This window comes from Euleptes europaea, chromosome 9 (genome assembly GCF_029931775.1).
Source record: "Euleptes europaea isolate rEulEur1 chromosome 9, rEulEur1.hap1, whole genome shotgun sequence".
Lineage (NCBI taxonomy): Eukaryota > Metazoa > Chordata > Lepidosauria > Squamata > Sphaerodactylidae > Euleptes > Euleptes europaea.
This window is the reverse complement of record NC_079320.1, coordinates 49,392-72,349: the sequence shown is the minus strand read 5'-3', so window position 1 is coordinate 72,349 and position 22,958 is coordinate 49,392. Positions and strand designations below refer to the sequence as shown.

The 22,958-nt window shown below is 46.5% G+C and overlaps 1 protein-coding gene across 1 annotated transcript in view; it reads right to left on the bottom strand.

Moving 5' to 3' along the window:
* The window catches only part of LOC130482847 (maestro heat-like repeat family member 5), a 102,624-nt gene that overhangs the window by 53,743 nt on the left and 25,923 nt on the right, over nucleotides 1-22,958 (bottom strand). Inside the window, exons 7-14 of the mRNA XM_056855720.1 lie at nucleotides 22,593-22,700; nucleotides 20,141-20,257; nucleotides 16,629-16,748; nucleotides 15,705-15,830; nucleotides 6,400-6,522; nucleotides 5,465-5,544; nucleotides 3,452-3,587; nucleotides 1,523-1,618 (exon numbers count right to left, since the gene is read on the bottom strand). Of these exons, the coding sequence (XP_056711698.1) occupies nucleotides 1,523-1,618; nucleotides 3,452-3,587; nucleotides 5,465-5,544; nucleotides 6,400-6,522; nucleotides 15,705-15,830; nucleotides 16,629-16,748; nucleotides 20,141-20,257; nucleotides 22,593-22,700 (906 nt within the window). The remainder of the gene's footprint in view (nucleotides 1-1,522; nucleotides 1,619-3,451; nucleotides 3,588-5,464; nucleotides 5,545-6,399; nucleotides 6,523-15,704; nucleotides 15,831-16,628; nucleotides 16,749-20,140; nucleotides 20,258-22,592; nucleotides 22,701-22,958) is intronic.

The window sequence follows — 22,958 nt, the reverse complement described above, 5'->3', positions numbered from 1 at the left end:
CAGTTGCTCTAGTCCCCTAATCATTTTGGTTGCTCTTTTCTGCACCTTCTCAAGCTCTGTAATATCCTTTTTTAGGTGTGGTGACCAGAACTGTACACAGTATTCCAGTGTGGTCTCACCATAGATTGTTAGACCGGCGTATGTAATACATTTCAAAATATCTTTCCAGGATGACCAATGTTTAGGGCCGTGTTGGCGAACCTATGGCACGGGTGCCACTTCCGGCACGCGTAGCCCTTTCTGCCGGCACGCACGGTTCCTCCAAGCCGCTGGCCTTTCCGGCTCTGCCCCACCCCGGATGGGGGAGGCTGTAGCCCAGGGGTGGGGAACCTCCGACATCATTGGCAGTGGCCCCCGGACTCTCCCACAGAAGCTGCCGCCATTGCCGCCGCTGGAGCGTGCGCGGCCAGCCAGGCGGGTGGGAGAGCGGGGAACAAAAGCTGAGCGCTCACACTCGGCATGGCCGGCGGCTTCTCCGGCGCCCTCTGGGCCTGTGCGGGCGGAGGGGCATGGCTGGTCGGTGGGTGCGAAGGAGGCGCCCTCTGCCCCACCCTGCTCGCCTCTCACAAGCCTGCCGCCGCGCCCCACCGAGTGGCAAATCCAAGGCAAAACCTCCCATGTATAAATGGCCTCTTTCTTTTTCTGTCTCCCTCTGTCCTTTTCTTTCTCTCCCTTGCTCCATTTCTTTCTCCCTTTCTCTCTCTTTTTCTTTCTTTCTCTCCCTCCCTTCCTTCCCTTTCCCCCTCCCTTCCCTTCTTTCCTTCCTTCCTTCCTTCTTTCCCTCCAGCGGCTTCTCCGGCACCCTCTGGGTCTGTGCGGGCGGAGGGGCGTGCAGTCCTATTCCACCTTTGAAGTGCCCACAAGCTATCCTCCAAACACCTTTCCATTTGTCTTGATATGTAGAGAGAAAACACTAAGGAACTAGTTGCCAATCTCCAGGTACTAGCTGGAGATCTGCTATTACAGGTGATCTCCAACCAATAGAGATCAATTCCCCTGGAAAAAATTGCCACTTTGGCAATTGGACTCTATGGCACTGAAGTCCTTCCCCAAACCCCGCCCTCCTCAGGCGCCACCCCAAAAACCTCCCACTAATGGCGAAGAGGAACTTGGCAACCCTAGCCTCTCCCTCTGGGCCCCCTCTGGGGGTGGTATTCAGGTTACATTGCCGCATTGGCACTCGGCGATAAATAAGTGGGGTTTTGGTTGCAGTTTGGGCACTCGGTCTCTAAAAGGTTCGCCATCACTGGTTTAGGGTTAATTTGTAGTGTGGTTTACAGCATTAATGTTTAACCCTTTTATTTTTGGACTTAGCTGAGCAATGTTTGGATTTAGCTGAGCAATGTCTACTATGACTGGCTGCCTAAGATCTCAGCAGAGGTCTTTCGCCAGCCCTGCTGCCACACAGGTGGGAGACTGACCCTGTTAGTGTTCTGTAGGCAAAGTGGAGCCTGCCTCCCTCCCTCCCATCCATGTAGCTTCTCTCCCTTGGCATTCAACCCCCCCAACCCTTCCTTCATACCTCCAACATGTTCTTAAACTCCCTGGGATGTGGATTCTCCAACAGCAAGCCCTGCAGCATTTCTTCAAGACTGCTCATGGCCTGACGATAGAGCCCCTGAAGCAAGAAAGAGGCCACTGCCATCAGCACTGCCTAGCACTAACACGTAAGGAGGTGTAATGGGAATGGTTCAGCGGTGGGGGTTTTGTGTGTTGTTGTCAGCTGACCCCCCCCCATGCAACCTAGGTCCACTATCTTACCATTAACTCAAGGAATGGCTGAAAGTTCTACCCTAGACTGCCCCAAAATAAGTCCCCAGAGAAGTCTGTTCTCTGAACCTGGGTAGAATCATAGAGCTGGAAGGGACCACCAGGGTCATCTAGTCCAACCCCCTGCACAATGCAGGAAATTCACAACTACCTCCGCCCTCCACACCCCTAGTGACCAGAAGATGGCCAAGATGCCCTCCCTCTCATCATCTGCCTAAGGTCACAGAATCAGCATTGCTGACAGATGGCCATCTAACCTCTTCTTAAATACCTCCAGGGAAGGAGAGCTCACCACCTCCCGAGGAAGCCTGTTCCACTGAGGAACCGCTCTAACGGTTAGAAAATTCTTCCTAATGTCTAGACGGAAACTCTAGCATGCTCAGATTCATGTACTTCTTCACAAGTGTACACATCTTTGACATACAGTGCTACTCTTCCCCCTTTCCTTATCTGTCTATCCCTTTTAAACAAGTTGTACCCCTCAATCTTAATATTCCAATCATGAGTGACATCCCACCAAGTTTCAGTAATGCCTATTAGGTCAAAATTCCCTTCCTGTATTAGGGCTTCGAGTTCTTCCTGGTTGTTTCCCATACTCTGCGCATTAGTGTACAGACATCGGAATCCATGGTTAATGTGCCCTGTGGTTTTCATTTCTGTACTTACCTGTGAATTTATGTTTCCTTGCATACATGCCACTCCCTGCAACTCTTTATTGTTCTCATCTCCAGGTATTGTCAGCATACAAGGCTTTAAGTTGTTGTCTCGCTCCCCCATATGATTTAGTTTAAAGCCCTCCTGATCAGGTTTGCAACTCTCACCAAACACATTTTTTCCTACCCTCGTGAGGTAAACCATCCCCCAACAGAAGAGCTTCTTCTCGAAAGCGTGAGCCATGGTCCAGAAATCCAAACCTTTCTTGACGACACCACCTACGCAGCCAGTCATTAATTTGTAGTATATGTCTTTCCCTTCCTAAGCCACAACCTTCAACAGGCAGAACTGATGAAAACACAACCTGCGCCCCCAGGTCCTTCACCTTCTCACCCAGAGCCATGTAGTCTCTTTTAATACGTTCTGGGCTGTGTTGGGCAATATAATTTGTTCCCACATGAACGAGCAAGAAGGTACTTGAAGGTCTCTTGATCTGCTCTGTAGTGAAGGACAAAGAACAGGATCGCAGGCTCCCGGACTCCCCAGGAAAGCTGCACAGCAGCCTCTTCTGCAACACTGCTGAGTGAAGAACCACTGTTCTACGGTGATACCACAAAATCTGCTGAGTGAGGAATCCAGAGGGTGCTATCTCTAGCTTCTTCCCTGTCTGAGAGCTGCTCTGTAGCCAGCCCCTACACATTTTTCATTTTCATGTTTCTATCAATATTCTCTATACAGATGAGATGAATATATATATTTTAAGTGTCACATCCACAGCCTACATGCTAGCTTCTGCACAATTCTCAACAATTCACATTCAAATCATTTTTCTGTTCCACAGAGCAAGAAAGGCTCAGTAAGTTATATGCATAAATTTGCATTCAAAATCCATGCGATTTGCCAGATTAAGTATACTTTGATCTTGGAAAATAATGTAATTTCAATACTAACTCTCATGTATAATCAGGCCTACATAATGAGACAAGTAATTTCTGTTTCAGTCCCGTACATAATGAAGACCACTTACTTTGACATTCACTGCTTGCTTGATGGTGCAAGATTTCCATTCTAGCATGTCTAGTGGAACCAGGCAAAATATACTTCTGAAGGAAGAACTGAGAAGGCTGGATTTCATTTCTGTCTCAAGGAGAGGTTTCAGTTTGCTGATGGAACAGGAGCACATGTGAGGGTTAGGTGCAGCAAAATGTTATGAAATTATGTACTGTGCTGAATTGTATCACAGAATCATAGAGTTGGAAGGGGCCATACAGGCCACCTAGTCCAACCCCCTGCTCAATGCAGGATCAGCCTAGAGCATCCCTGACAAGCGTTTGTCCAGCCTCTGCTTAAAGACTGCCAGTGAGGGGGAGCTCACCCACCCACCCACCTTCCTAGGCAACTCATTCCACTGTCGAACCATTCTAACTGTAAAAAACTTTTTCCTAATATCCAGATGGTACCTCTCCACCTGCAATTATTGAGAGTCCTATCCTCTGCTGTCAACAGGAACGGCTCCCTGCCCTCTTCTAAGTGACAGCCCTTCAAATATTTAAAGAGAGCAATCATATCCCCCTCAACCTCCTCTTCTCCAGACTGAACGTTCCCAACTCCCTCAGCCTTTCCTCACAGGGCTTGGTCTCCAGGCCCCTGATCATCCTCGCTGCTCTCCTGTGCCCAGCTCCATTTTGTCCACAAACTTTATGAAAAGAGGCCTCTGGAACTGCACACAGTACTCCAGGTGTGGCCTGACTAATGCTGCATATGGCAGGACTATGACATCTTGTGATTTAGATGCTATGCCCCTGTTGTTACACCCCAAGTTTGCCTTTTTTGCTGCTGCATTTCACAGGCTGCTCGTATTCAGCTTACTGACCACCCATACCCCAAGATCTTGTTCACACACACTGTTACCCAGAAGTGTATCCTTCACCCAGTGTGCATTTTTCTCATTTTTGAACTGTGCTTGAAACATCACCCTAGGGAGCTGATCATTTGTCAAGGATGTGAAAGAGGTGGTAGTCCGGGATTCTGGTGCTGGAGCACCAGGGGGGAAACTGGGTAAGAAGCCCCCCTCCCCAGGGCACCCTATGGAAAGGCAGCAATGGGATCTCTGCCTCAGACCTCAAAGACACTGCCAGATTGGGGCAGAAGAACCACCTATATTGACTTGGTTTAAGGTAGCATCATATGTCGATAGCCAGCATGGTGTAGTGGTTAAGAGCAGTGGTTTGGAGTGGTGGACTCTGATCTGGAGAACCAGGTTTGATTCCCCACTCCTCCACATGAACGGCGGAGGCTAATCTGGTGAACAGGATTTGTTCCCCCACTCCTACACACGAAGCCAGCTGGGTGACCTTGGGCTAGTCACAGAACTGTTAGAGCTCTCTCAGCCCCACCTACCTCACAGGGTGTGGGGAGGGGAAGGTGATTGTAAGCTGGTTTGAGCCTCCCTTAAGTGGTAGAGAAAGTTGGCATATAAAAAACAACTCTTCTTCTACACAAGAAATGGCTTTACATGCAAACTGCTGCAATCTACACTTGCTGTGCAATAATCTCTCAGTCCAAAGTATCTTTCTCGCGCTGTACATGTTCACATTTTTAACTCTGTGTTGCTTGTCTTTTTGTGTTGCTTTTCTTCCAGGACCAGTGTGTGTGTGGGGGGTGGGGGGGTAATGCCATTCAATGAGGGCAGAGGTGGGACAGCTACTGTCCCATGTTTCACATCTCCTGCAGCTATTCCTGGCTCGATAAACAGAGATACCCTTGTGGTTACTGACCACTCTACTGTCCAAGAGGCACTGGGTCCACATCCCAAAGGCACAATTCTTTGCTTCCACCTGGGAGGGGCTTTGCTGATTTGTGTGAATAATGCTGTCACAATTATTACGCAGTTCAGAAATGTAAACACAGTGGAAGGCACCATTTGGTGGGGGCAGTTTAATCTTGAATGTATCCCAGACATAGCCCTTGAACAGTGCTGTAAAGGCCCCCACCATCTCTTCCTTCTCTCTGGTTTGTAAAAGGGTGCCCCGCTCACTACCTCAGCTCTTTCACGATGTACATCGCATCCTGACGTACTGTGTTGACCAGCATGTCAATAGGTTCTCTTTCAATCAGCACCTGTCAGTCATAATGGAGACACATTACAAGCACTGTTGTCCATACAAGAAAGGTCTCATTCCTATAAGGGGGCCTTCAAATGATGAGGCTTCTGCAAAGACAGAGGACCTCTTCCCCGTCCTATATCAGCATGTGCTCGTTGCAAGGGGGTGTCAGCAGGCAGAGGCACAGGCCTGGGCAGCCCAGGCAGCCCATCTGTCTCCATCTCCTTGCATGTGAGAACAAGGGAGCAAATGCAAGTGGACGCACAGCAGGCCAGGCCTGAATGCTGCTGCAGCTGCCGCCGCTGGGACAGCACCTTTGCGGGAAAGCACTTTCCCTCCACCTAAGCAGGCTGGGCTTATTAGCTCCTGGGCAAGGAAACTACAATGTCCAGGCTTCCTAGCAACACTGGAAGGAAGAAGGGGAAGGAGGAAAGGTTGCACGGGTAAACTTTTTGTCCACTGGAGATGGAGAGGGGGACACAGCGTCAGGCTTTGGATGTCTGCATCAGGGAAGGACTAAATATATAGGTGGGAGAGGCAGACAGAGGGACCGAAGAGGAGAAACTTATGGGGCACCTGGCGTTTGGAGTACCCTGTGCTTCTAGGCCCCTCTGTGTTTGGGGCCAGCAGCAGCTTCCCCAAGGCTGTTTCAGGCCAGGGAAATGGACCAGGGGGAATGTTTAGCTTGGTCCTCTTGCTTGGGCCATGGTCCCCTTTGGTATTGGGCCCCTGCATACCTGGTTTTTATTGTGGGGGGGATAGCAGGGGGCTCTGTCAGATACAAACCTCCCAGTGTCTTGTCTGGTTTGCCCTATACTCTCATGACATTCCAGAGGGGCCACAAGTTGTTCACAGTGAGTAACATACTTACTATCAGGCATTCCACAAGCGTTGTTTTCATGTGCAGCCGTACACCTTGTGCTTTACCTGTTGCAGCAACAGCCTCCAGGAACATCAGCACAGCAATCAAAAAGCTTTTCTTCAAGTTCATGTCCTAAATCAAATCCAAGAACAGAAAACGGTCCCTTAGGGAGACAACAATGCTCACCTTAAGAGATGCAACCAAAAGGTTCACTGCAATCAGAGTGGCAGCAAAGCAGGTTCTTGACAGGCTTCGATGCAGCTTAAGCGGGAGCAGCAGCTCCTGGCAGGGTGAAACCTGCATTTTCCATACACTTCATGACTCTTACCCACAGCCGGGCTTTTAAAAGTCGCTGTCAGCTGGATTTTGTTAGCCCATTGGACACAGCATCACCAACATCACGTTGTCAAGCCGAAGGCGGCTGAGGTGAGACATGATAGAGGTTTATAAAATGGTTTGGAGAGAGTGGACAGGGAGAAGTTTTTCTCCCTCTCCCATAATACTAGAACTCAGGGTCATCTGCTGAAGCTGGAGGGTGAGAGATTCAAAACAGATAAAAGGAAGTATTTTTTCAGACAACACAGTTAAATTGTGGAACTCCCTGCCCCAGGATGTGGTGATGATGGCTGCCAATTTGGAAGGCTTTAAGAGGGGAGTGGACATGTTCATGGAGGGGAGGGCTATTCATGGCTACTAGTTAAAATGGATACTAGTCATGATGCATACCTATTCTCTCCAGGATCAGAGGAGCAGGCCTATTGTATTAGGTGCTGTGGAACACAGACAGGACAATGCTGCTGCAGTTGTCTTGTTTGTGGGCTTCCTGGAGGGACCTGGTTGGCCACTGTGTGAACAGACTGCTGGACTTGATGGGCCTTGGTCTGATCCAGCAGGGCTTTTCTTATGTTCTTATGTCGACTCTTTTTTCACACTCAGGGGCAGAGTGCCAATTAAACATATTCATAGGTAAATAAATAATTCCCTCTGGGAACTGATCCTTCCTCAGACCAAATCTTGGCTGCTGCTCCCTCCCTCTAAGACATGGTTAATGGCACCTCAAGGTGGAGAATACTGAAAAGAAACCCAAAGGCATCTAATCTCTGCGTGTACTGTGTGCCATCAAGTCACTTCTGACTTATGGCGACCCCACGAACTAATTACTTCCAAAATGCCCCATCATTAACAGTCTTGCTCAAGTCTTGCAAACTGAAGGCTGTGGCTTTCGTTTGATCTAGAACCGTTTTGGTGGTCCATGGTAGAATTACAGAATCAAAGAGTTGGAAGGGACCACCAGGGTCATCTAGTACAACCCCCTGCACAGTGCAGGAAATTCACAACTACTTCCCCCCACACCCCCAGTGACCCATCAACACCACATTTCAAATGAACCAATTTTCTTCTTGTCATCTTCCTAGCAGTTCTCAAATAGTTGTGTGTTGAACCAAACTGTGTCAAGGAAACTCTCCAAGTGCCCAGCAGAAAAAGCAAAGGTTGCCGGGCTGCCCATATCCAGTGACATTCTGAAAACACAGCACTGATGACAGGAAGGGCCCCCACTGGATCAGTCCCTGAAAGGTCTATTTAGGACATTCCTCTCCCCCCCCCCCGCCCCAAAGGTCAATCAACTGCCTCAAGAAACCCACAAGCAAGTAAGGTAATGGAGTGACTAGTGGAGTTCCTCAGGGATCTGTGCTGGGCCCTGTGTTATTCTACATCTTTATAAATGATTTGGATGAAGGAATAGAGGGGATGCTTATTAAATTTGCAGATGATACTAAACTGGGGGGGGGTGGTGGTTAGCAAATACGGTAGAAGACAGAGCCAAAATGCAGGATGATCTTGACAGGCTGGAGAAGTGGGCTAGAACTAATAAAATGCACTTCAGCAAAGACAAATGTAAAGTTCTGCATTTAAGTAGGAAAAATCAAATGCATAATTATAGGATGGGGGAGACTTGTCTGAGCAGTAGTGTGTGTGAAAAGGATCTTGGGGTCTTAGTAGACCAAACACTGAACATGAGTCAGCAGTGTGATGCGGTAGCTAAAAAGGCAAATGCAGTCTTGGGCTGCATCAACAGACGTATAGTGTCCAGATCACTCGAAGTGATGGTATCGCTTTACTCCGCTCTGGTTAGACCTCAACTAGAGTACTGCATTCAGTTTTGGGCACCACAATTTAAAAAAGATGTAAACAAGCTGGAACGTGTCCAGAGGAGGGCAACAAAGATGGCGAGGGGTCTGGAGACCAAGTCCTATGAGGAAAGGTTGAAGGAGCTGGGTATGTTTAGCCTGAAGAGGAGAAGACTGAGAGGGGATATGATAACCATGTTCAAGTACTTGAGGGGCTGTCATATTGAGGATGGTGCCGAGTTGTTTTCTGTTGCCCAAGAAGATCGGACCAAAACCAACGAGTTGAAATGCCAGTTGGCAATAGTGATCACAATGGCATCAAATTTAATTTATATGCAAGTGGGAAAGTGACTGGGAAATCTCACACAATTACCTTTGACTTTAAAAGAGGGAACTTCTCTAAAATGAGATAACTGGTAAAGAGGAAGTTGAAAGGAACAGTTAGGACGGTTAAATCTCTTGAAAAGGCTTGGGGGTTACTCAAGTCCACATTACTAGAGGCTCAGCTAGCTTGTATACCGCAGGTCAGGAAAGGTAGTAATAAGTCCAAGAGGTCACCACCATGGCTAACGGATAAGGTGAAGGAAGCAACTAGAGAAAAAAAGTCTTCATTCAGAGACTGGAAGGTTTGCCCAAACGAGGCGAACAGAAGCAAACACAAACTTGCACAAAGGAAATGCAAGCAGATAATTAGAGATGCAAAAAAAGATTTTGAGGGGCATATTGCTAAACACATCAAAACAAACAATAAGAAATTCTTTAAGTATATTAGGAGTAGGAAACCAGCTAGGGAAGCGGTTGGACCACTGGATGACAATGGGAGTAAAGGAACTCTAAGGGAGGATAAAACGATTGCTGAAAAACTAAATGAATTCTTCTCATCTGTCTTCACTGTTGAAGATACAGGGCAGATTCCTTCTCCTGAACAGAGATTTTGGAAAGGGGAAAATGAGGAACTGAGGCAAACAGTGGTAACAAGACAGGAAGTCCTAGAACGTCTAGACAAACTGCAAACTAACAAGTCACAGGGACCAGACGGTATTCATCCTAGAGTTCTTCAAGAACTCAAATGGGAAATTGATGAACTTCTAACAAAGATATGTAATATGTCCCTTCGATCAGCCTCTGTACCAGAGGACTGGAGAATGGCCAATGTAACACCCATTTATAAAAAAGGTTCCATGGGGGACCCAGGAAATTACAGGCCAGCTAGCTTAACGTCTGTTCCGGGTAAATTAGTGGAAAGCATTATTAAAGATAGAATTGTCAAGCATATAGAAGGGCAAGGTCTGCTGGGCAAAACCCAACATGGCTTCTGTAAGGGTAGGTCCTGTCTCACTAACGTATTAGAGTTTTTTGAAAGCGTCAATAAGCATGTGGACAGGAATGAGCCTGTGGATGTTGTGTATTTGGATTTCCAAAAGGCTTTTGACAAAGTCCCTCACCAAAGACTGCTAAGCAAACTTCATAGTCATGGGATAAGAGGACAAGTCCTCTTATGGATTGAGAGCTGGCTGAAAAATAGGAAGCAGAGAGTAGGAATCAATGGTCAGTTCTCACAATGACGGGATGTGAGCAGTGGGGTGCCTCAGGGATCTGTGTTGGGACCGGAGCTTTTCAACCTGTTCATCAATGACCTGGAGTTGGGGTTAAACAGTGAAGTAGCCAAGTTTGCAGATGACACCAAATTATTTAGGGTGTATGACAGGCCCTGACATGATCATGGTATCTTGTGAACATGTGCAGAATTAATTCCTTATAGAGCTTAAACACATCATACACATACAGAGGTTTGTGTAATGTATAATGAAAGTCTGTGTCATGCTGACAGGCTAGCTCAAGGTTAGCTCTATCAAAGCTAACTACTAAAGTTACTCTGGCTTTGTCCTTGAAGGGGCAGCGTAAAAGTCATCTTTCTGACTTAGCTGCCAGATGTCAGAATCTTAAATGGCCTTTTCAAGGTCTTAAGATATCTTAATGTACTAAGAGTGCATTAATAGTTGAAATTGTGCTTAAAATATAGCCTAAAGGCATTATAGTTCTCTCAAGATAAGAGTAATATGCTTCCTTGTTCTACTGTATCTTGCCAGATGCAAACCTGCTAACTAATGTAAACAAAACACTTTGCAAAGTGACAATGTCAGCTAAAATTATGTTTCATGAGTTATATAGTTAAACGTTGTGCTACAGATTTCTAAGTAGTCTCATTTAATGCGTATAGTCCTAACGAAGAGGATGGTATAGAAATTAAATATGTAACGTGATCATGTAACTCAGAAATGAGGGTTTATACTTTAAGCACAGAGGAGTGAAAGAAAAGGAAATCCATATAAGGACATAAGACAGGAGCAGAAGCCACTAAGCTCCTGGTATCGGATAAGAAAGGGGAATAAAGGTACCCTTTTGAAGACTAAGGAAGAGGGGAAAAGGAACACTCTTCACTCTTAATGGGTCTAGAAATTGTATAAATACCAGCCACAGTACAGCTGGCACTTTAGAGTTCTATGGCTGGCAGACTGCAGCTTTCTGGCGTAGCACCTCCATCTCAAAAGGCTTGAGATGTAAAACATTGAAACTCTGTTCTTGCGTGGACAGTAGTTCAGAGATATCTTGAATTATCAAGATCTGGATATTTCAACATATCTTACTTACAGTCTTCTTGTGAGACTGCTCTATTCCTAGAAGAGGATAGAGACCCTTAGAATTCCTATTCTTTGAATGGGAATCTAAGTGCAGAGATCTTTCCATGTATTGGAACACTGAGAATCCATCAGATTTATGGATTCTTACAAACTAAGCCTATTTGGCTTACCAATGCTAAGAAGCATCCTGAATACAGGGATAATAGCTAGACCTCTGAGATTGTGTCAGAACGTCCTCTACTTAACAGAGGGACTTCTGAACCTCCTCAGAGCAAGAGACCAGAGAAGTTCCTGAAGGGAAAGGAGATTCTCTGTACTCTGTGAGATATGCACAATGCACATACACAGATTGGCACAGTCAAAGAGACTGTAAATAGCTTTAAGCTAACACATAGTATTTATATATTCAGCATTGCTGTCTAAAACTAGAAAGAGCATGCATAGCATGTACATACACAATGCCTGATCTTAATGATGATCAGTTAAGAATATTAATAGAAGTCTTTAAAGGACTCCAGATGACACAGATGACACAGCAAGGTATAGTGTGTCTTCTGTACAGAAATGTTATGATGTTTTGAATGATTTAAGTTAGGATGTTTCTAACCAAATCTTTCTCCAAAGAATTAACCATATTTTGACAGGATTTCTGTAACCTTATATTCTGAATGAAGGTGCATTGCACTAAGGATACTTTATGAGTATATTCTGACTAAGATACTCCTTTATGGAGGCATAGAGAATGTGAATGATTACTTGCTACATAAACATGTTTAAGACTAATGATGTCTATCCTTATATGATATTTTAAGGCTTTGCAACCAAAAAGCATATATTGTATAATGTAAATAAGTGTGTTTTTTATATACTTCTACTCTTGTCCATTATTATAAATTTATTGGCGTGTTCAAGAGATGTCCTAGAAGCAATAACAAGTTTCTAGGAACCATTGATTCCGGTCTAGTGGTGTCTCGCTGAATAAGATAACTCCATTTCTCAGTAAATGGTACATTCTAAGAGTGTAGGCACTTAACGGCCCGAACCGCGACAGGTGGTTAAAACAAAATCGGACTGTGAAGAACTCCAGAAGGATCTCTACATGCTGGAAGAATGGGCATTAAAATGGCAAATGTGATTCAATGTGAGCAAGTGTAAAGTGATGCATATTGGGGCAAAAAATCCCAACTTCACATATACACTGATGGGATCTGTGCTGGCAGCGACAGATCAAGAAAGGGATCTTGGGATGGTAGTGGATAGCTCAATGAAGATGTCAACCCAGTGTGCGGCTGCTGTAAAAAAGGCAAATTCCATGCTGGCCATAATTAGACAAGGGATAGAGAATAAAACCGTTGATATCATACTGCCCTTGTACAAATCTATGGTGAGACCACACTTGGAATACTGTGTACAGTTCTGGTCACCACACCTAAAAAAGGATATTACAGAGCTTGAGAAGGTGCAGAAAAGAGCAACCAAAATGATTAGGGGACTAGAGCAACTGTCCTATGGGGAGGGGTTAAGACGCTTAGGGCTGTTTAGCTTGGAAAGAAGGCGGCTGAGGGGAGACATGATAGTGGTCTATAAAATTATGCATGGTTTGGAGAGAGTGGACAGGGAGACGTTTTTCTCCCTCTCCCATAATACTAGAACACGGGGTCATCTGCTAAAGCTGGAGGGTGAGAGATTCAAAACAGATAAAAGGAAGTATTTTTTCACACAACGCATGGTTAAATTGTGGAACTCCCTGCCCCAGGATGTGGTGATGGCTGCCAGGTTGGAGGACTTTAAGAGGGGAGTGGACATATTCATGGAGGAGAGGGGTATTCATGGCTGTTAGTTAGAATGGATACTAGTCATGCTGCATACCTATTCTCTCTTGTATCAGAGGAGCATGCCTATTATTTTGGGTGCGGTGGAACATAGGCAGGATGGTGCTGCTGCACTCGTCTTGTTAGTGGCTTCCTAGAGGCACCTGGTTGCTGAACAGACTGCTGGACTTGATGGGCCTTGGTCTTGATCCAGTAGGGCCTTTCTTATGTTCTTATGAAATTAAATCAAAAGAGTTTCCGTCTAGACATTAGAAAGAATTTTCTAACAATTAGAGCGGTTCCTCAGTGGAACAGGTTTCCTCGGGAGGTGGTAAGCTCTCCTTCCCTGGAGGTTTTAAAGAAGAGGTTAGATGGCCATCTGTCAGCAATGCTGATTCTGTGACCTTAGGCAGATGATGAGAGGGAGGGCATCTTGGCCATCTTCTGGGCATGGAGTAGGGGTCACTGGGTGTGTGTAAGGGGGAGGTAGTTGTGAATTTCCTGCATTGTGCAGGGGGTTGGACTTGATAACCCTGGTGGTCCCTTCCAACTGTATGATTTTAGGTAGGAACAAAAGAGGTGCCCTGCTGGGTCACACCAGTGGTCCAGCCCAGCATTCTGTTTGGCCCACTGGCCCACCAGAGGCTTACTGGCTCTTGGAGGTTTCCAGCCATCATCTATCTATGTTTCTCAGGTGTGGCCCCCATCTGTGGATATCCAAACCCATGGATTGGGGTCACACTTAGCCAAAACAGATAGTTCTGCAAATTTTGGGTACTCCCCAGGTTTTCAGGAAAATTTGAAAACTTTTAGAAAATACATTGGGGGGGCGTTAAATCCTCCCCAAAACACATTTGTTGTCTGTGCATGTGCAGACAAAGGAATTACCTCCTCCTGTGTTGGATGGCTCACTGCCATCTTCCTCCTTCATGGTCAGGGAGGAGGAAGCTTCAGCTGGCCCAGCAGCAGAGAGAGGTCAGGGCCTGCGTGGGGCTCACTGGCACCAGTCATGGTGGTGGTGGTGAGGGGGAATAAGCCTCAGCAGCTCTGGGAGCCATGTGGGGCCCCTATTGATCGTGGGGAGGGGGGAAGGTGTGGTGGGCCCAGAAGTGGAGGCCAGGACTTGCATGGGGCTCGCTGGCATGGGGGGGGGGGATCTCAGAGGGCCTGATTGCTGGAAGCCACGCTAGGCTCGCTGCTGTCATCCTTGATGGTGGGGAGGGGAGCCTTTGCAGGCCTTGCGGTGGAGGTTGGAGCTGCACCAGCCTTGCTGCAGTGATAGAGGGAGGGAAATAAAGGTAAGAGGGTGAAGGGCTCTCCCTCGCGAGTATCGTGGGTTGCTAACTGCCACTGAAGGATCCATCCTCCGTGAATTTGCCCAAACCTCTTTTAAAGCCATCTATGCTCCAGGCCATTACTTTGTCCTCCAGCAATGAATTCCATAATTTAATTACCCAGTGAGTAAAGAAGTATTTCAATTTTTCTGCCCTGAACTTATTGCCTATCAACTTCATTGCATGCTGCTGACTTCTAGTATTATGGGAAAGGGAGAAGTTCTCTCGATATGCTTTCTCCATCCAAACAACTGCCCCCTACTGCTTATCTGCCAGAATATAGGGATGTGGATTTCGATAATAACTGGTTGAGATCTGACTCAAATATGTACACAACCTGATCTGTGCAGGGTTGCACTTGGCTCACAGCTTATTTATTTATATTTATTTATTATTTCAACTTACTACCTCGCTCTCCCCGGCCGAGGCTGCCAACTGCAGTTGCTCCAGCAGAAAGCTGATCCAGCTGCTGTCCCACATGCTATGGTAACATACTTGGACTCCTTTAATTCATTTACCAATAACATAAACAATGATAAATCAAGATTACACTACTGTGATGCATTCTATGCAGGGCTGCCCTGGAAGTCCGTTCAGAAACATCAGCTGAACCAGACTTGGTTGGGAAAGGGGTATACATTAAATAAAATGAAAATAAATAAACTGGTGAAAAATGTTAACAGGAGGACACAGCAATGAAGATACATCATAGTGTTTTTCTTAGCTACACAGGCCCGGTTTGTGTCTAAAGCAACTCAAAGATCTGGTGAGACCTTTAAAGCCCTAAAAGGCTTGGGGCCATGGTCCCAGAAGGACTGCCTTGACTGTGAAGAAATGTCCCTGGCAAGAAGATGGACTGGGAGGGCCTTGCTGGGGAAGACTTATTCTGGGGAGGGGGCCTTTGTGACTCCCATCCTTAGGGACTATGAAGCTCTCTCCTTGTAGGAAGATTGTCTGGCAACATCACAACAGGCCTTCCTGCACCAGTTAAAAACTTATTTGTTCTTGAAGGTCTTTGAAGATATTTACTTTAATATTTGCACCTCATCCCTCAATCAAAAAATGCTTCTTAGGATGGCTAAAACACTGGTAAAATACTTTAAACCATCATCATAATGTTAATTCTATTTTTATGTCTCGCATTTCTATGCTGCTGTGACTTGAGTCTGTTTCTAACCTGTTACTTTAATCTGTAATTTCATTGCAAGCCATCTTTAGCATTCGCTCATTGGAAAGGCACCTTAGACATTCTCTGCTGTGGCCAATTTCTGGCACACTCTTAGCTGACTGGGTTGCACTTTGCCAACCCAAGCTCGGAAACAAGACGGGGGTGGGGGAGAACCTATGGATTTATAACGAGCTGAGTTAATTTTCGTGAAAAGATCAATTTTACAGTACCACTGGATTGACTGTGAAATACTCAATCATTTTGGCCAGGATAAGTTCCACTCGAGGGAGAACTTCCTCTCTGATGCCCAGCGCCACTCGGCCGTAGCACAAGAGGAGGGTGTTCCAGCTGGAGCACTGTGGGGGGGAAACAAACAGCATTAAGAAATGTGTATTTCCACTATAGAGAAAACCAAACATACAAGTAAAAGCCACTTTGAAAGAAAAAAGGATAATCAGCATCATTGGCATAGTTAATTCTTGAATAAAGTTGTTCCACTGAGTTATACACCAGCTCTGCCAGGAGGGGGCTGTGGACGCCTGGGGGGTTCCAGGGGTGAGTCCAGTGAAGAAGAAGCATTCTTGGGAACAACCCGGCCAGGTGCATGACCGCTAAGCAGAACTTCTGCTTCCCTATTTGTATGCAGATATGAAAGCCTGCCATGGCCCAAGACGCAAGACAAAAGGCTCTTGCCCACCAAAGAGGATTCCAAAGAGGATTCCTGAAGGTCTTCTCCGCTTCCTCTTTTGTGACGGTGTCGGTGCTCAGCCTCCTCCCTCCCCACTGATTCTTTGGCCTCTCTGCCTAACAAGGAGTCGGTACTCTGGTCCATGACACCGGCCAGATGTGAAAGCCTTGGAAGCTAATTTGCATATGCCCTGCCTTGCGGAGTGAGGTGGAGGCTTAACCCGATGTCGAAGGACACTGACCTCCACGGATGGAGAAGAACAGAAGCGAAGAAGCCAGGCGTCTAATCTTGGTAGAAGAGATTTAAGGCAACTTTAATTCTCCAATGACCTGAACTGTTGAGTGTTACTGAAGTATCACAAAAGGAGATATAAATATGCCAAAGACTGCAAAATTGCTCCCCAACTCTTGCGCTGTCATGAAGATTAACACCTATTCTGTGGCATAAGTTCAAATGTGAATTGTACCTGGCAATCTTTTGTAACAGACGTCTGTTGGGCAGGAAATGTTTTGCTGAAGTCCTCCAATACTTTCAAAACCTCATCGAGATGGCGAGATGCAGCTAAGCCTACAGCGGAAGCAATACCCTAGGAGGAACCAGCAAGTGGCAATGGAATGATGAAGGGTCACTTTGACTCTCTAATATTTATATGCTTTTAAAAAGTAATTCTTTGTATAGCGATATGCAAGGCAGCTAATCCTCAGTAATGGCTCAGGAAGAGAAGGTTGTAAATAAACAGAGGTTGTAAACCTTCTATGAACTTCAGTTAAACAGCACTGGCCATCAATAGATATGCTCATCATCAAAATTAACCATAATCCTCTTCATTCCACCATCCTTTTAAGACTAACCTCCCAGGCAAATCTGTAAAAATTAACAGAGTTTTGTGGCACCATGCAGTTTGTGCCATAAGGGTTCTGGAGGCAAAGCCCACTAAGTCCAGGTTGTGGCATGGTCACCTAAGAATGTGAGGATGGAAAAGGGTATATATGCTCTCAGAACAGGGTTCTCTTGGTGTCCTTGAGCATGGATACCTACCTACCAAAGTGACCACTACATGAATTTGATGAAGGGTGTTCTGGTAATCAGAGCTTTTGTCACAAGAAATGTGTTAGTCTTTAAGGTACCACAAGTCTGTTTTTGTTGCAAAACAGCCAAAGTAAAAAAACAATACACTACCAGTAAAGGGGGCTCTCAGAACCTCTTGTCATACTTGTCTACATGCCAGGTCTCCAACGGGTTTCCTTATTACAGCCCCCCAGGCCCCTTCTAGTTCACCAAGGGCTAGGTTGAATCACCCCCTCTTTTTATTGGATCTTCACTGCCAGTCTAGCAGAACAAGGCAGCCCCGTGTGGAAAGCCACCGGTAAGTTCATACTTGCAAGTAAAGGCAGAGGCCTGTTTGGCTTTGGCACGCTGGAGGCCTGAGAGAGCTTTTGTGACAAGGAATCTCTCCAAACGTGCTAAGAGCAAATAGAGCCCTGTCATCTATCAGAACACTGACTGTAAAGACAGTGACTGAAGAGTGAGAGTCTACTCTGCACAGAATGGAACAGTGGAATGTATTTGGGCTAAGAAACTGAAGCTTAATCACTCCTCTAGGGATGATGGGATGTTCAGCAGTGGCCGCCCTGCTGGACTGGTGTGTGGGCTGGAATCCTATAATGATTCTGTTTCACCAGACTGCACCCCCAGGGATGGGGATGCCCCCACTGGGCAACGGTTGAGTCACTGACAGCAGTGGGCTTGGAGTGAGCAGTGGGGTGCCCTATGCCAATGCCCCAACGGCCCCCTCCTCATGGTGCACAGTGACATTTTGGCCATGGTGGCTGCTGCGGTGGGCCTCTCTTCTCCCCTTTTGGGTATCCTCTGCTTCCCCCCCCCCCCGCTCCAACACTTTAGATACCTCGATCAAATAGCCATGGTGAGTTTCCAGAGATCAGACTTAGAGAATTTAAAATTTAAGAAAGTTTAAACAATGAATAAAAGAATACACATGTACTGTTCAAGCAATTCAGGCTTAACAGGAAACAAAGAAAAGGTGAAAACACACAGTCTTCTGTCCCTACACTAGGTACTTCCTAAATTATGCTGAATTTCAGGGCAAGTGTCACTTGAATTTGCAGAGAGTTAGAATTAATTGTCGCCTTAGATTTCCAGGCTGGGACTCTCTCGTCGTCTGCCTCGTGGACAAGATGGGAGTCCCTTTATGAGCGCTAAGCCCATCGTGGTTTGTGCCCATCAAAAAAGATGCCCCAAATGGAAGTGACCTTTCTCCCTCGTGTCCTGAGTTTTTATAACCTATCTGCCTTCGCCCCCCCCCCGCCCCCCGTTTGAGATGGCCTTTCTATTCCTAGGGAAGAGTTTTTCGGCTAATATCACTATCACTTTACTCTTCTTGGCTCTATGGCTCTAGGTGTGACTTGCTACCATGGGAAGAAGTAGTAATCCATTAGCATAACGAAGAGCTCAAGGGCTCTGTTCTGGGAACTTGAAGGCTACTCTCTCCAACCCCCCTCCCTTCTCTCAGCTGGCCTTCTGCAGCAGGGCTCCTGTCCACGGACACAGAGAAGGCAAAATAATGGAAGCACCAGGCGGCATTCTTGGAAGGAGGCTGCTTCTCCCCACTGGACTATAGTTTGGTCTCCATGGGAATGCTGAATTTTATATGAATTATGAATACAGTAATTAGCACAATGAAAAACTGTCCCATTTTAAGGTAACTATACAAGCGTGTAAGAGTGGTATAGGTGTGTATGCAGGTTCCGGTTGTTGGCTGTAATGAATTGTTTTTGCTAAAAAAAATTATTTTGTATTAATAATAGAAGAAAAACCCTAAACATTATTAAAATAACTAAAATAAATGAAATATAAGTCTTCAGATGTGCACCAGCATCATGAGATCTACTGTCAGCCTGTGAAAAATAGCTGCAATAGTTGGCTGCGATTTCTGGATTCTGTCTGTCAGCAGGAGAACTCTGGAGACGTAAGGAAAAGGAGCTCCCAGGTAGGCCAGGCTCTAGATTGGAATCAGAGGAGTTTTCTCCATCAAAGCAAGAAAGATTTAGACCAGCTTCAGCTCCTTTTATCCCTTAAACGACGCAAGAAAACTGTGCACGTGTGCTGAACACATGCACCACCATCACTGTGGTAGTGATGCACACCATGCGTGAGCACAAGAAATTGGGCCCCACCAGCTCCTGAACCCTCACCTGTAGACAACGGAGGCAGCTCCCTCTGCCCCGCGAGAAAAGGCTGCAGCCTCATAAGACTTAGGTGGAGCAGATCCCAATATCTGGGCCGGGCTGCAAGGCTAAGAAATGGGCCTGAGCCCGCCTCAGTACCAGCTGGGAGGAGTGCCCCAGCCTGGGCTCCCAGCTCCACTGGCAGAGAAGCGGCTTGGGCCCCCATGGGCCCCCCTTCTCCAACAGAGCACATGGAAAGTGGGAGGCTGCCCTTTCCCTTGCCCAGTTGAGGCCATGACAGTCTGTTCAGTGACCAGTTTCTTTGTGCACCTGTGAGCAGCAAATCAAGTGAGCCAGCCAACCTGTGCTTCCTTTCCTCTCTGTCAACTACTTTCCTTAGCTATTTACAGCCATTTTGTAGGTTGATACTCTGGAAATGGGGGACTTGTTTCAGTATATATGAAAACTAAAATGCACACAGAAGAAAAACAACTTCAAGGTGAAATTCCTAAGCCCAGCTAGGCAGGAATGAGGGCAGGATATAAATGTAAATAATACATAAATGTGCCACCACCCTCCCCCACTGGCCTCACCCACATTCCCCTCCCCACCACCCCAGCATACAGCTCTCCTCCTCCTCAGGAAATCCTCTTTGCAGCATCCTGAACCATGACCTCTTCCATTTCCAATTGGGAGCAGGAAGGAAAGAGCTATGTGTGTGTGTGTGTGGGGGGGTATTTATATGTTGTACGACAGCATATGCCCAGGTGCAGCAGCAGCCACATCCTCTCACCTTTGTTTCTGTTGGTCCTCTGTGAGATAAGGCCAAGACTTTGCAGAGATGCTCTTGGACTAACTGAGAGTTGTCAGAAGCACGCAGTATGGCTCCATAATACTGGTAGAGAAAGACCTGTGGGAAGAAGGGCCAAGGATTCACCTTTCAATCTATAGGACAGAGGAAGGGACAAGAAGACCAAGAGATATGTTGGGGGGTGGGTGAGTGTTGCACGTTGACCTGAATTCTCTCCTAGATGTCATATACAATTCAGATTTATTGTTAAAAGCTCACTGGAAGGCATGACAGTTGTGCAAGAGAGATGTGGAATGCAGAGCACCAGGGCTTCTCAAGGCCACTCAGTCAGTTTTTGATGGGACAGAGTGCATACATACCCAGCTGCACTGTGGGAATGATTTTCATAGAATCATAGAGTCAGAAGGGACCACCAGGGTCATCTAGTCCAACCCCTTTCAGTATGCAGGAAATTCACAACTACCTCCCACCCCCCACACCCCCAATGACTCCCACTCCATGCCCAGAAGATGGCCAAGATGCCCTTTTATAAGCTTGGGGAACTAAAACCAAATAATCATTCACTCAGAATCTATTTACCTTTCAGCCCCCCACCTTTGCCTTTAAGTCGCAGCTGACTTATGGTTTTCAAGGCAAGAGACGTTCAGAGGTGGTTTGCCGTTGCCTGCCTCTGCATAGCTAACCTGGACTTCCCTGGTGGTCTCCCACCCAGGTACTACCCAGGCCTGACCTTGCTTAGCTTCTGAGATCTGACGAGATCAGCCTTCCCTGGGCCTGAATGGTCAGGGCAAGAGACATTCAGGCCAATTATCTTTGTTAGCACTGCTGGACCTGTCAGCAGCATTTGACACAGCTGACCGTGATATTTTGTTGGGTTGGCATAAAAGGGACGGGCATTTGTACCATTTGGTCTTTCCTCCCTGACAGATAAGAAGCAAATAATTTCCACTGGAGAGGCAAAATCCACAAGGATCTATTTTGCGTCTAATGCTCTTCATACGTATGTAAAAGCTTTGACTGAGATAGCTTTGGAGTTGGCTGCCGTCAATCCACTGACAACCCACACTCTCTCTGCTTCTCCATTAACCAAGCCTTCAGAAGAAACTGTAGTGTGGCGTAGCTCCTGGGCTGGGGCCTGGAGGCTGCGATCAAGGCACTGAGGGTGAACAAGCTGAACTGAAAGCAGATGTGATGGCAGCGTGGCTGGTTGGGAAGGTGAGAATGTGGGATGTGTAAGATTTTAATTAATTTAATTCTAGCATATTAGAAAAATGTTATTTTTCTATTATATTTGTAAGCTGTGGTTATTTATATAAGTCAGTAGAAAATAGTCCTGTCTAACTTAAACTGAACAAAGCAGGTGATTTTTCGTATCTGGTACAGGATATCACCAAATAACAGATAAAATCATATGCATGTGACCACAAAAATGAGATCAGAGTTAGGGTGGATTTGAGAGGAGGAGATATTCAAATCCTCTTTGAACAAAGAACTCTGGAGAAGTATAAATATGAGGACTAGGCGGAGTCTGTTAGGAGACTTTCACTTTTGAACCCAAAAAGGGCTGAAATGTCTTCCTCTTTTGCCTGGCAAAATAAAAAAAGCTTTTTTCTCCCTTTGCTTCTTAAACCTGGCGTCGTCTCTACTTTGTGATAATAAATCTGGTCACAGAGGAGAGTGTATATTTACATCCAACAAGAACTACAGTTGGGACTGATCTGTGAACATCAGAGGGGCCAAAGCTTTCTCCCAACATGAAACGGCCCTGAGGCGCTCTTTGTCCCGTGATAGAAACACGGATCATCACCTGCAGCCCCCAGTGGTGTAAACAGCACACACCCCCAGGACCGTACTGCTTCAGAGAAACAGCACAGAGGAGGTCTCAGCCCTCTCTCACCATGCCCCAGGTGCCTCATCTGAATTGGGACTGGGTGTACCTGTAAAGCTCAGAGCTTCAAAACACACCTCTCTACCTGACCTGGTGAAGTCCCCAGGGAAAACATAGCCAGCATGGTGTACTGGGAGATCCCGGTTCAAATCCCCACTCCGCCATGGAAGCTCACTGGGTGACCTTGGGTTCAGTCACGCACTCTCAGCCTCACCTACCTCACAGGGTGCGTTGTGAGAATAAAATGGAGGAGAGGAGAGTGATATAAGCTGGGTTGGGTCCCCACTGGACCAAAAGGTGGGGGATTTAAATGAAATAAACAAACAAATATCCAGGCCCTTAATGAGGAAGTGGGCCAGCTCTGTGGGACTCTTGGGCTTGAGGCTGTGGTGATTTTGAAAAAACTTCTGAACTGGCTTTCGCCATCCCATGCATGAAAGGAGAATGCGGCTGATTGTGGCTGATTCTGTTACTTGCACCCAAAAGACTCAAACCACCAGCAAGCCCCGCTTTTCATACCAGGATGCCCCTTGCGCTGCCACTGACCTTCTCCAGGGTGTGGTCCTTGCTGGCCCGGGCTCCTTTCGTTAGCTCCCGGATGAGCTCCTCACAACAAGCCCTGTCTGTGATATCGATCAACAGCCTCTCCACAAACTGCCAACAAGGAAAGGGAGAAGATACACACCACCTAGCAGGCTTGGACTGAGGTGGGTTTATGTAACTGAGCTATCAGCACCCCACAGTGACCACACAGATGGCTTGGCAGTCATCTCCTTACTGGATTTATAAGCCCACCTTATCCATTATCTCTTTCCCTTTCCTCAGACTATCCAGGCAGAATATTTAAGTACCACTGCATTTAATAGTCCACATGCAAGGAGCCAGATGCATGCCAAAGGGCTACAGTGCAGG